At 44.9% G+C, this 12,944-nt stretch overlaps 1 protein-coding gene across 5 annotated transcripts in view; it reads left to right on the top strand.

The window, feature by feature from the left end:
- The window catches only part of YEATS2 (YEATS domain containing 2), a 51,459-nt gene extending 42,433 nt beyond the window's left edge, over nucleotides 1-9,026 (top strand). For all 5 annotated transcript variants that reach the window (XM_068145404.1, XM_068145402.1, XM_068145405.1 and 2 more), the window contains 5 exons: nucleotides 690-891; nucleotides 2,158-2,384; nucleotides 3,531-3,605; nucleotides 4,973-5,046; nucleotides 5,895-9,026. In XM_068145404.1, the coding sequence (XP_068001505.1) occupies nucleotides 690-891; nucleotides 2,158-2,384; nucleotides 3,531-3,605; nucleotides 4,973-5,046; nucleotides 5,895-6,003 (687 nt within the window). In that variant the 3' untranslated portion in view covers nucleotides 6,004-9,026. The remainder of the gene's footprint in view (nucleotides 1-689; nucleotides 892-2,157; nucleotides 2,385-3,530; nucleotides 3,606-4,972; nucleotides 5,047-5,894) is intronic.
- The last annotated feature ends 3,918 nt before the right edge of the window (nucleotides 9,027-12,944 follow it).

Below are 12,944 nucleotides of genomic sequence, written 5' to 3' on the forward strand. Positions count from 1 at the left end.
GTATCCAGGTAGTGATGTAGTTTAGTTTATTGTTCAGAGACTTACTCAAGCTTAAGGGGCCTTGAAGGTCATTTTTCAGTTGCTTCAAAGAAAGTTGCTTTTAAAGCATTTTAGAAACCAGAATTCTTGCAAACTGTCTTGTTAGCACTTTATCTTCATCACTCTGTGGCATATTACAGTCATGGGAATTTTACCTAACGAACTTTGTCTTTTCATGGGATTGTGTCTGCCTTCTGTAGGAAGAGAACTGAAGGATCTAAGTGGTGCTAGTGCTGAAATAGAATGTCAGTTCACCAAAGATAAATATTTCAGTTAATCTGGACCTTTTTGTAGTGTGGTGGTTATATTTCCCACTTATTCTTCATATTTTTGTCCTCTATCTTACTATGGGGTTTTACAGGGAAGATGTTGAAACCGATTTGCCCCTCTGCTGTTGCCAGTTTAAATGTGCCTAGGCCCCTCTAAATGTGTCTTTCTTTTTCTTGAGGTTTTGTTTGGATGACAAAGCAGCCTACAGCTGCCTGATATCAAGATTAGGACTACCCTCCATATTTGTTTTTCCTCATTGTTCTGATTTTTGAGAAAATCATGTTCTTTGTGTTCTTGCAACTTGCATTATCATCCTAGACCACAGTCTAGCCTTAAACATTTTAGCCAGTGTGATGAGCTTCCCCTTTGGTTTGTCATAGTGGCAACGAGCAATGACAGTGAGAAAGATCCTACAAGAAATCATAGAGAAGCACCCCAGGTTTCACAACATTACACCCCTGAAAACAAAGCATGTGGTGCACTGGTGTCGATGCCATGGCTACACACCACCTGACCCCGAGACCTTGCGGAATGACGAGGACTCGATTGAGGATGTGCTGACGCAGATAGACAATGAGCCTGGTGAGTATGGAGTGACAGAAAGCTCCTTTCTGCCAAGAACACTGTTTGATAGACTTAAGGCGGTGTGTATGCACACAATGTGAGAAGGAATTCTGACTTTCTTTGTTTTTAACATAATTTACTCTGGAATAACCAAAAGTTGGAGATGGTAAGGGCAAGCCTAGCAGTGAGACTGTCCCATATCACCTCAGTTCTATCAGTTTTCTGGAGCCTCTTTTGAGTTTTGCTGTGGTTTGGGACACTTGAAGGCCCAGTGTAGATAAATCTTGTGAGAGGTGACTCTTGCCCCACAATGTAATAAGTAGGCACACAAACTAAGCATAAGTGATATTTCTACCCTTGGGTAAAATTAGCCTCTCTTAAGACTTACTGTGCAAACCACAAAACTTGGCAGTGGTGCTGTGAAGCTCAGGAGGGGTTTACTTACCTCCAAAAGTGAGGTGAATTTGCCTGTGAGAAGCTTCATGGCCTGTTATTAGGACTGCTACTACTACATTATTCCACTAGGCATAACTCTGGTATTTCCACAGTCCATTTTAGTATGTATTAGACACATCTTTAATTAATCCGTTCTTCACAGTTAAGCTCCTTTGTTTCACCTTCAGATAATCCTTTTCCCAAAGCTGAATATTTTTTGTGCTCTGATCATACAGGGATTTAAGGTATTTCACAGAAGTGCAGGGATCTGATTATTTTTTGCTAAGTCTGGCCCTGCATTGCAGTTGTTGAAGGTGGAAAGGAAGCCTACATACCCCTTTTAATATTTTTGTCTAAATAACTACTGAGGGTTTTACTGGCTTGTGCTGAGCATTCAGAGAAGAGGTCACCACTGCAAATCTGTCTTCTGATTTCTCTTAAAAAGCATGATAACAGTTGTCACAATGGGGAAAAATTATTTAGTGCTACATGGTACCTTCATAGTGAAAACACTTTCTCCAAACAAGTTGAAGAGTGTCAGACCACTTTAGCAGTTGTCAAAAATCTTATCTGAGAATGTTTAGGAGAGTCACATTACCCCAGTCTTGTTTGAAATGCAGCCTTCTTGAGTGGTGTAAGGGTTGATGAAGGGAGGGTCCAGGAGTGTCATGAAGATAATATTAGAAGGCTCTCAATGACTCTTTGTGTTTCTGTTCACCCTTATATTTAGCAGGAGCTACAAAAATAACTTCCAATTATGTGAATTTCTTACCTTATTTTCAGTGTGCATCTGTTTATAAACAGCTTTCCATAATGTATCATGTGTTTAATTGACTGCTTCCATTTCAGAATGCCCTTCATCTTACAGCAGTGGTGAAGAGCTGTGCAGAAAACTAGAGGAACTACAGCAGTTTCTGAAACGAGAACCAGAACACGAAGAGGAAGTAGATGTTCTCAACTTTAGTGAGCCACTGAAAATAAACATTAAGAAAGAGCAGGAGGAGAAACAAGAGGAGATAAAGTTCTACTTAGCTTCTTTGCCTGCATCAGAGTTTGTGAAGGACACTGCAGAGAAGGTAATCATAAAGCTGTTAAGAACCATTTGTTAAAGCTAGTTGTGGTCTTGTGTTTGTTTAGTTGCCTTTCTTTGATCTGTATGAGCCTCTGGATGCTTCATGAAATTTCTTAAAAATGCCCTGAAATAATGGACCTTCTGACTCATGACACTCAGCTGGCCAGTGCTGGCAGGGGAAAGTGAAGTGTGTTGGCTGGGAGGTCATTTCAGAGTAGCTGTGTTGCAGATCTTAGTACCAGAAAAATCATCCTGGAAAGCTAGAAGCACAGGGAAATGAGGGAAGGGGAGCACTAGTTCTGAATTCTTCCTGTCCCATCACATGAAAGATTTGGTTTGCTGGGACCAGTGCTGTTCATTAGCAGCTCTTGAAAAGGGGTTGCAGTAAAGCTTAGACCACAGTAAACTTCTCTACTGCTCAAGATTTCTTTCAAATTGGAGTGAAAGAAAGGGAGAAAGGAGTCGTCTGTCACCGCAGCAGGAAGGCAAGAGAGGAGACTGGCTTGGTTGGTAGGAAAAAGTGCTCACCATTGTACCAGCGGAGGCAGGAGCAGCAGGAGCAGTTTGCATGCAGCAGTTGTGGGAGAAAGAAAGGATCTCTGTCTCCACCTCAAATGCTGACATCGAGGGATAAAAGTGTGGTTCTGCAGTGTGTCTGCTCTCTTGCTACATAGGTGACAAGGGCATAGACATGAAGAGAAACAGACTGGGGGATGAAACACTCTTGATGTGGAGCTTTTGTGCCAGGAGTGCTGTTTCAGTGATTTCAGTTGCCACAGGTGCAGGGAAGATGATGAGTAAGAGGACTGAATATATGTACCATTTTAAAATGGAGCTGCCACTCTCAGTCCAGAAGTATCCAATGCAGCCTGGTTTTCAAGTAGACTTTCTGAAACAAACATTAAAGCCTGCTTTTGTTTCTTGTGTGTTTTAGAGGCGTTTTTGCAGACTGTTACAATGGTCAAGCTTAATTTTCTCCTGATGTTTTAAAATGAAGCCTGAGATTGTATAGCTTGAAAGTTCTGCAGTGTCTGTTCACTTGTTTTTTAACCACCTTTTTTTCTTCTGTTACTCTCATCTAATCTGTAGTAAACATGGACTGTGTTACACAACCTACTAATATTTTTCCCCTCTCTATCATCTTTTGTAGATAGGAATTTCTTTTCAGCCTGCTGAGGTCCAAAAGAATGTTTACGCATCAGTAATAGAAGATATGATTTTGAAGGTAAGAAATCACAGTAAGAACTTTTCTGTAACTGTGTTAACATGGTAATGTAGGAGAAAAAGATGGAATATCTTTATTCATCTACATTTATCAAACCAGGAAATGCAGCCTGATGTCTGTTTTCTTTATTGGTGTAGGGGCAGATGAGCAAGAGGACTTGAGTGTCAGGAAGACAGAAGGCTCTTAAAGAGAGCCTTCCAACTTTCCCACTGATTGTTGGCTTGGGCACAGAATGATGATTTGCAGATCCTCATTGCTAGTATGATACTGACTCATTCTGTAACTTTGGAAGTACTCCTAACTTTGTCCTAACCTCCAGAACTGGGTAGGGAGTCTGCCAGAGTTCTGTAAGACTTGATTATTTTAGACAAGGTTAGATTTTTTTTTTTCTAAATAGCATTCAGTTCTTTTTCTGCCTGGGTTGTGACTGCTGGCAGACTGCTAAATTCCTGCAGACAGTAGCAATTCTGCCTTGTATGAGAAACCATTTCTCTACCATAATCACTTTTGGAAAAACAGACTGTTTCTTACCAAAGTTCTGAATAGCGTGGAGCTGATGTTCCTTGGGTTTGAACTGAAGACTGACTGTTTTTAGCAGTGCTCTGGTGTATTTCAAGCCAAAGACAATTTGGTGGGTTGTTTATACAGGCTTTTTAAAAGGCTACTTGATTGCAGGTTACACAGACATTCATGCATGCTTCTGCTGAGCTGTTATTTACTGTAGCTGAGCTCACATTCAGATACATCTATTTGTAGACACAGATTGTAACCATCAGGTTGCTTCATTATAATTGTAGGGTTATGCCAGCTTTCTGGACTGAATGTCCCAGAAAACTCTGCTGTAGTCTTGATATAGGTACAGAAAGCCAAGAGTCTTAATTAGAGTTTGATTGAACCTTGATCAAGCCAAGTGTGTAGGCATACAGCTACTGGTTGCTTGCTTGTCTGGGCTGGGAGGATTTTGTGAAAGTGTCTTGACATAAGCCTGGTCACCACAGGGGGTGGCTAACAAGCAGATATCAGCTCCTTTGAGAATATCTGGAATCTTCTATGTACAAAACAAGCTCTGGTGTGTGAGAAGAGGGGCACTAAAAATGATCTCTGGAACATTGGATCCACCTTGCTGTGCACATTCTCCTCTTCAGGTCCAGAGACAAACTAGGCTGGGCAGTTGCAGTCTGAGCTCTGTGCACCTATAGGTCTCTTTCTTGCTGTTAAATATGCTCACTTTTTACTAGTGTGCTAATAGAACTCACTTGGGCATCTTAACTGCCCCTTGCTGATGGAATACAGGATGGAGGTAACCAAACAGCATGTTCCTTTCCTCTTTTCATGATACTGTCTGTTAATGTTGTGTTTTGTCATAGGCCACTGAGCAGCTTATGAGTGATATCCTGCGGCAAGCACTGGCCGTGGCGTACCAGACAGCTCCTCACAACAGGTACAGCAGCTTGTTTCCTCTTGGGCCAAACAAGCCAGCACTGACCTGCTTGAGGAATTTAGTCAGATTTTGTGTGGCTCAGACAATGACAGTGAGGGAATTTATGAACCTTATTCTGGGAAGATCCAAGCTTTATGAGGGAATTTGTCATCATATAGCTCCATAGCAGCAAAGGATGGAAGCACAGACCTTAAAAATGGAGGCAGGGTTTGCTGGCATTTCCATGTTCAAAAGCAAATGACCTGCTTCTGCAGAGCCATGTTGGAAGGACCTACTCGTTCTTGTCCATCTCAAGTTACCATGTAGGCAACTTACTCATGGTCCACCAGAACTTAAAGAACCTAAATGATCTCTTTGTTTTACTTTTCTGGCCCAGATACTGAGTGATTTTTATGGTAACAATTAGGCCACGCTTTGATGTTTTTTGTTCAGCAGTATGATTTGGGATAGCTTGACATTGAAAAACATTAGTCACTATGAGAAAGTGCTTAGTTTAAATATTTACTTGTATCCAATGTAAAAAATACTTATACAATATATATTAAACATATGTATGTATGTTATATGGAGAAATATATACACATTGTCTGTGCTATAGAAGTTCAAGAGTGAATACTTCAGCACTTGATTTTCCTGTCCCAGTACCCAGGATAGTTCCCCCCCAGGCATCTGAGAGTGGCTTTTTTGTGCTGTGACATTTTAATGCTTTTCCTGTCTTGCTCTAACACTTGCTCTTTTATCCTTTCATTAATTGATCTTTTTTTCCCCTTTTTTTTTTCTTTATTTTCTTTATTGTTAGTACATTTATTGACTTGCTGTTTTATGGACACATTTCTTTTTCCCTGCAGGACTCCAAGGGAGATCACAGTGATGAATATTCACAAAGCCATCTGTAATATTCCCTTTCTTGACTTCCTCACAAACAAACATATGAAGATACTAAATGAGGAGCAATGAAATAGAGCAGAGAAGATGCTACAGGAAAGGTGGATTTATGACCAGAGTTGGGCTGACAAATCCAGTATTTCTGTAGGACACTATTATATACATCTATAACATTGGGCTACTAGATTGTTACCTCCAATTAAAGATGCACCTTAATGCAACAAAATGATGCTCTGTTCCAAAACAAGTTGTTAAATGTCAGTGTTTACTTGGTAAGTGTATGTTCAGTGGCTGAACAAACATTGTCAGTTTGCATCCAGTTGCTATCTGTGAGAGACTCCACAGATCTGGTCCCTCTGAGACAGCTGTATTGGTGAGATTGAGCTTTTTTTAAAGAAAAGAAGTTATACTTTTTTGGTGCAGTCTACACAGAAGTTGGTTTCCTCATGCAGTGGGCAGGAGAGTTGCTTTGGCACTCTGCATACAAGAAAGTCAAAGGCAGCTTTTAAGGATGTGTCATTTGAGCAGATGGGTGGGCTGTTGATTAGGTTTGGGTTTGGGTGAGCAGAAGATGGCTGCAGCAAATTCTGCCAGTCCTCCTCAAGCATGATGCATATATGTAACTGAGAATGCTGCTGGGTAAGTTTGTCACTGGCTTATTCAATGTCCCTCGCCTCTCTAGAGGAGATGTCAGATGCCAGCTTTTTCAGTCACCTCAGAAAGGGTAGACTGGCACAAGCGCAATGAAGGTGAACATACCCTGGTCAGTTTTGACTGACCACCTGTCCTTGCATGAGAAAGGAGAGGAGTAAGGACAGTATTTAGTGTTTGTGGGCTTGGACTGGCTGAAACCCTTTGCTTGCCCAGGAAGTGCCTCCCCAGGCTGCCAGGAGGTTTAGAGTATGCTGGAGGGTGGGTGACCAGCTGTGTTGTACAAGTCTTACTGTTTTGACAGCATTCATTAATGATCAGCTTGGGACTGTGAAGTGCTGTGGGAGCAGCACCACTTTGGCTTAAATCCTCCTCAACAGAGCAGCTGATAAGAACAAAAAACCAGAGATTTGCTGCATATGGGGAGCTCCACTGATGTCTTGACTTCAGGAAGAAGTTCTGCTACTAACCCCAGCACTTAACCTGTCTCAGGAACATCACTGGTGTAGGGGACATGTCTGCAGCCTGCCTGTCAAGACCTTGCTGAAGAAGACTTTGCTGACAACATCCTGACCACCCCACTTCCACCACCGCTTTGTCCTACCCTGTGGGTGCTTGGTAGTAGTGTGAACAAGCCATTGTATAGTTGGTGGGACTCTTGTTGGACTGTCATGTTTTTAGGGTGTTTGTTTTGTGAGTCAGTGCTGTCATGAGGGTGGAGCATGGGTCAGACAGAACCTCCAGTGCATTGATCTCAGCTGGGTCTCTGATCTGCTGCATGGCCTTTGATTTAATCACTCTGTGCCTCAGTTTCCCCATCTCTGAGCATGGGGAGCAGGATACCTACCTCACAGGGGTGTACTGAGGCCTCGCTCTTGTTGGTGCCGTGCTTTGACAATACAAAGCCTTTTGTAAACATTAAACTACAGTTACTTTTCCTGGCCTGGGGTAGAAACAGAAATTTTCAAAATGTTATCTTTTGGTGCTTTTTTTGGGGGCTAGATGACAGGCAATGCTAACTCCAGTAGCATGCAGGAACTGTGAAAGACAGTTAAGTGGAGGGTGGTTTCAGGCTTCCAAGGAGAGTAGCCGAGGTTTGGTGCAGTTCTTAAACTGAAGAAGGTACTATGTACCTCAGCTGAGATGCTGCCTGACTTCTTCACCTTAAGAAAAACTAGAGTCTGCTGGAAAGCCCCTCTCAGTTCATCAAAGCTAATAGGATGTTGCAGTTTGTTTGAATATGAGTGGCAGAACCTGACCCTTAAATCTAGGAAATGGGACCAATGGATGAAATCCAAACAGCATTCAGAGAAGGACTTAAATGCCTCCTAGAAAGGGCATTTCAGATGCTCTGGGATTCAGAAGATAATCCTGGCTTCTTTGCGTGAGCTGAGCGCAGGATCACCTGCACCAGTGAAGTGCACAGCTTAACCCTGACATTAGTTTTTTGGCTGAGGTCAGTGTGAAGGGGTCGAGCAGTGCTGATTAGGTTGATTGAGCTCAGTGTTGAGAGTCAAGAAATTTAGGTGGTTGAGGAACTGCAGGCCCCACACTTTGTAGGCTGTAGTGAACTCAGTCTGTACTGCTTTCAGGCGTGCCTGTACACAGCTTTTACAAAAGAGAAGGGCATCTTCAAGATATCTGTCACTATTGCTATGACAGCCTGCAGGTTGTGTGGGAACAGCCTTTTGGGCAAACTCTGTTTGTGCTGTGATCTTCTGCAATGACACATGCATTTCCAGCCCCCGTCTCTTGTGGGCTTAGTTTCTGGGATTTTGATACACCCAGAGCAGCTCTTGAGGATGCAGGAGCTATTTTTTGGGCATCTGTTTGCAAATTGTGGCTTCCTTGCCTGTGTCCTGCTTTTTTGTGAGAATTAGAATTTCAGAGTGAGTCCTGCCTGAACCTGGCCCTGAAGCAGGCAGGTAAATGCCCCTTGTTCTTAATGAGGGTCTTGCAGTGGAGATGATCTATTGCTGCCTTCCTGAGCAACCACAGGTTATTCTTCTAGGAGATTCTATATTAATATATAAAATTTGCTGAAGAAACATAAACTGTTAAAAGCAGGTAGAAAATAACACATTTGTTTAGTCCTTCAGATGTAGGAAATGTTTGCAACAAGTTCTTTGAATTTTGAAAAGTGATGGAAGGAAAATTTGTTGGTGAGAAGTTCCTGTGGGAATTGCTTGGAGAAGAGTTAGAGGTTGTGGAATTCCATGCACCTGTCCAGGTGTGTGGAATGCTGCAGATGCTGTGGTGTGTTGAAACGCTGAGGTGTATTTCTCTGGCTTTCTCAAAGAGTCTTGATACAAGTTAAAGATAATCTTTACAAATATTGCCCCTGTTTGTAATGCTGAGTGTTTAAATCCTTCATGTTATCTGTATTATACTGTATAATTGTGTAAGATACGTACGTTTACAATAAATTCTTTTATTAGCTGTGATAGGATTGTCTTGACTTGTCACCTCTAACCCCAAGAAGTTAGTCCAAATCCACGGGTTTTTCTGTCCTCTGTGTGTTCAGAATAATTTTGTTATTTCTTGATAAAAATTGGTAGTTTTGGAATTGATGTGAAGGAGAAGGTAATTTTTTCTGTTTCCAAGTTATTTTCAAAAGCTCTTTGTTTTGGAGATTGGGCAGAAGAGAAGCCAAGAGCTCAGCAAGCTTTAGCTCCTCCAACTTTTCATCCTCCAGAGCAGCCTGCTTAAACAGCAAGTAATTGATTTGTGTGGAAGATTGAAAAGCATGGTGGGCTGATGTTGGCTGCTGACATGCCCACCCAGCTGTTCTCACTTCCCTTCAGCAAAACAGGGAGAAAATAAGATGAAAAAGCTTGTGGGTCAAGGTAAAAATGGGGACATCGTGTACCAGTTACCAACACAGACTTAACAGACTGTTTGGGGAAAATTGGTTGAACTTCATGCCAATTAAAACAGAGCTGGAAGGTGAGAGACAAAGCGGGGAATAAAACAAAAAAACCCCACCATTCCCATGCCCCTTTTAACCTACGGCTTCACTTACGTCCTTTATTCTGGACTCTTACCTCCTCTCCTCTGCATCAACCTCAGGGGAATGGTGGATCATCTGTAACAGTCCCTCCTTGCTGGTCCTTTCTCTTCTCTTTGGTAGAATTATAGAATGTTTTTGAAGGAATCTTGAAGGACACCTAATCCAATTCCCTTGCAGTCAGCAGGGAGCCCTGCAACTAGCTCAGGTTGTTCGAAGCTGCAGACACCCTGACCCAGAATGTTTCCAGGGTTGGGGCATCTACCACCTCTCTGGGCGACCTGGGCCAGTGTTTCACTATTTTCAGTGTAAGAAATGTTTTCCTTGTATCTACTCTAACTAACCTTTCTTTCAGTTCAAAACCATCACCCCTTGTTTTCTCACAACAGGCCCTGCTCAAAAGATTGGCTCCATTTTTCTTACAGGCCCCATGCTCTTACAGGGTCATGCTGGCTCAGGAGTTTGGCTTCTTCAGGTACCCTGAGGCAGTTGGAACCAGCTGTGTCTGGCATGGGCAGCCCCAGTCGCTGGCCCCAGCCTCACCTCAGAGAGACCCCACAGCCCCACTGGCCCCAGGCTCACCTCAGAGAGACCCCACAGCCCCACTGGCCCCAACCTCACCTCAGAGAGACCCCACAGCCCCACTGGCTCCAGCCTCACCTCAGAGAGACCCCACAGCCCCAGTCACTGGCCCCAGCCTCACCTCAGAGAGACCCCACAGCCCCAGTCGCTGGCCCCAGCCTCACCTCAGGGAGACCCCACAGCCCCACTGGCCCCAGCCTCACCTCAGAGAGACCCCACAGCCCCACTGGCTCCAGCCTCACCTCAGAGAGACCCCACAGCCCCGCTGGCCCCAGCCTCACCTCAGAGAGACCCCACAGCCCCGCTGGCCCCAGCCTCACCTCAGAGAGACCCCACAGCCCTGCTGGCCCCAGCCTCACCTCAGAGAGACCCCACAGCCCCGCTGGCCCCAGGCTCACCTCAGAGAGACCCCACAGCCCTGCTGGCCCCAGCCTCACCTCAGAGAGACCCCACAGCCCTGCTGGGCCCAGGCTCACCTCAGAGAGACCCCACAGCCCTGCTGGCCCCAGCCTCACCTCAGAGAGACCCCACAGCCCCGCTGGCCCCAGCCTCACCTCAGAGAGACCCCACAGCCCTGCTGGGCCCAGGCTCACCTCAGAGAGACCCCACAGCCCTGCTGGCCCCAGCCTCACCTCAGAGAGACCCCACAGCCCTGCTGGCCCCAGCCTCACCTCAGAGAGACCCCACAGCCCTGCTGGCCCCAGCCTCACCTCAGAGAGACCCCACAGCCCCAGTTGCTGGCCCCAGCCTCACCTCAGAGAGACCCCACAGCCCTGCTGGCCCCAGGCTCACCTCAGAGAGCCCTCATCGCCCCACTGCCACCCCTGAAACCCACTACAAAATGTAGTGGGAAAATGTAAGAAAAGCTAACTCCTCTGTGCTCCCCAGGCTGTGGTGAGGAATCATGGGTGGCTGTGAGCAGATGGAATGCTCCATTGCTCCAAAATACTGCAAAACTTGTTCTTGTCTGTACTAAATCCCATCAAAGTGCCTCCTAAATGAGCACACTGCAATGCCTTTATGCTGCCAGGGCCAAACCAATGATGATGCAGCCAAGGAAGGCTGACTGGCCTTTGGTGGGCTGGGCCCCTAAGTCTGACCTCCTCATGCCTCCCTCCTGGTTGCCTCTAGAATTATAAAATCATTTAGGTTGGAAAAGGCTTTTAAGATTGTTGAGTCAAACCATTAACCCAGCATGGCCAAGTCACCTCTAAACCATGTTCCTAAGTACCACATCTACATGTCTTTTGAATCTCTTCAGGGATGGTGACCACCATGTCCCTGGGCAGCCTGGTCCAAGGCTTTACAACCCTTTCTGTGAATTTTTTTCCAAATGCTCAACCTAAACCTCCCCTGTCCCCACCTCTCTCCGACCTCCTTTTGTATAGTCTTGGAGAGTGAGAAGGTCTCCCCTCAGCCTCCTTTCCTCCAGGCTAAACAATGCCCAGTTCTCTCAGCCACTCCTCATGAGACTTATTCTCTAGATCTTACTAGATCTGTTGCCTTTTGGACATGCTTCAGCACTTCAACATCCTTCTTGTAGTGAGGGAACCAAAACTAAATACAGTATTAAAGATGTAGCCTCACCAGTGCTGTGTATAGGACAAACACTTCCACTGCCTGACATGATGGTCAGGTGCAACATGCCCAGAAGGCACTGTACCATCTGCTTTGGAACTGAAGCTATTTGCACACAGAGCCAGTGCAGGAGCTGTGGTGTGTCTGGATTCCAGGATGCAGTCTTGATAACACCAAAGCCTGTGACACCAGGAAAAAGGGATGGTCCATTTCTCTGTGCCATCTCTGCCCTCAAAGAAAACACAGCCTCTCTGGACTGCATGGTACCAACATTTGTGGAAAACCAGGTTGGTCCTCAGGATTGTATGTTACTGCAGTGGCCAAGGTAGAGAAAAATCACTATGGATAAGGCAGAGGTGATGAGTTTGCATCTGGTTGTTCATCCTCTTGAGAAATTAGTGCAATGCAAAGAGAAAGATGCAGTTTATGAAAGCAGGCGAATAATTACCGTGCTGCTTGTAAACTTCCCAAGTTCAGGTAATGGGAAATGTCCTGAGTAATGGAGTATTTCCCACACCAGAGCTTCATCTGAAAGTGTGGAAGTGCTAGTGTTCACAGCTCCCTAGCAGAGTGGATGCAGTTGGCACAAAACTCCCTTAGCATCCCAGCAGGCCAGGTGTCAGCAAGATGGAATGAAACAAGCACGTTCAGTGCCACCCTCTAGGTAGTAATGATAATGCTTCAGTTGTAAAACCTTCCTTTAAAAGAGCCTTTCTTTATGTGTCAAATAACCTTTGTTTGCAGTGTGATTCACACTTGGAAGGCCTTGATGGACTTGGATGTGAACCCAGAGCAACTGGGAAGACAAATACTGCTGTGAGAGAAGTGTTGGACGCAGGCCAGGCCTTGTGGCTCCATGGAGCCTGCAAAACCTGTGTGGATTTGCCCTCTTCAGAGGAACTTGGTGTGGTACCATTCACACTGACCTGAGGCAGGCCCTTTCCATGCAAAATCAGGTATGATGTAAACACCAGCAGCCAGTTCCATCATGCTGTCCCTTGCAGTGGTAAGTACCTGCTCAGTTTTTATAGGTTCTTGAATGGTTTGGGTTGGAAGGGACCTTAAGGATCATGTAGCTCCATCCCCACCCCTGCCATGGGCAGGGACATCTTCCACCAGACCAGGTTGCTCCAGGTTGCTCAAGGCTTCATCCAACCTGGCCTTGAACACCTCCATGGAAAGGTCATTCATCCTT

This window comes from Melanerpes formicivorus, unplaced genomic scaffold (genome assembly GCF_026170545.1).
Source record: "Melanerpes formicivorus ecotype bairdi unplaced genomic scaffold, bMelFor1.0.p_v2 SCAF_12, whole genome shotgun sequence".
NCBI classification, from domain to species: domain Eukaryota; kingdom Metazoa; phylum Chordata; class Aves; order Piciformes; family Picidae; genus Melanerpes; species Melanerpes formicivorus.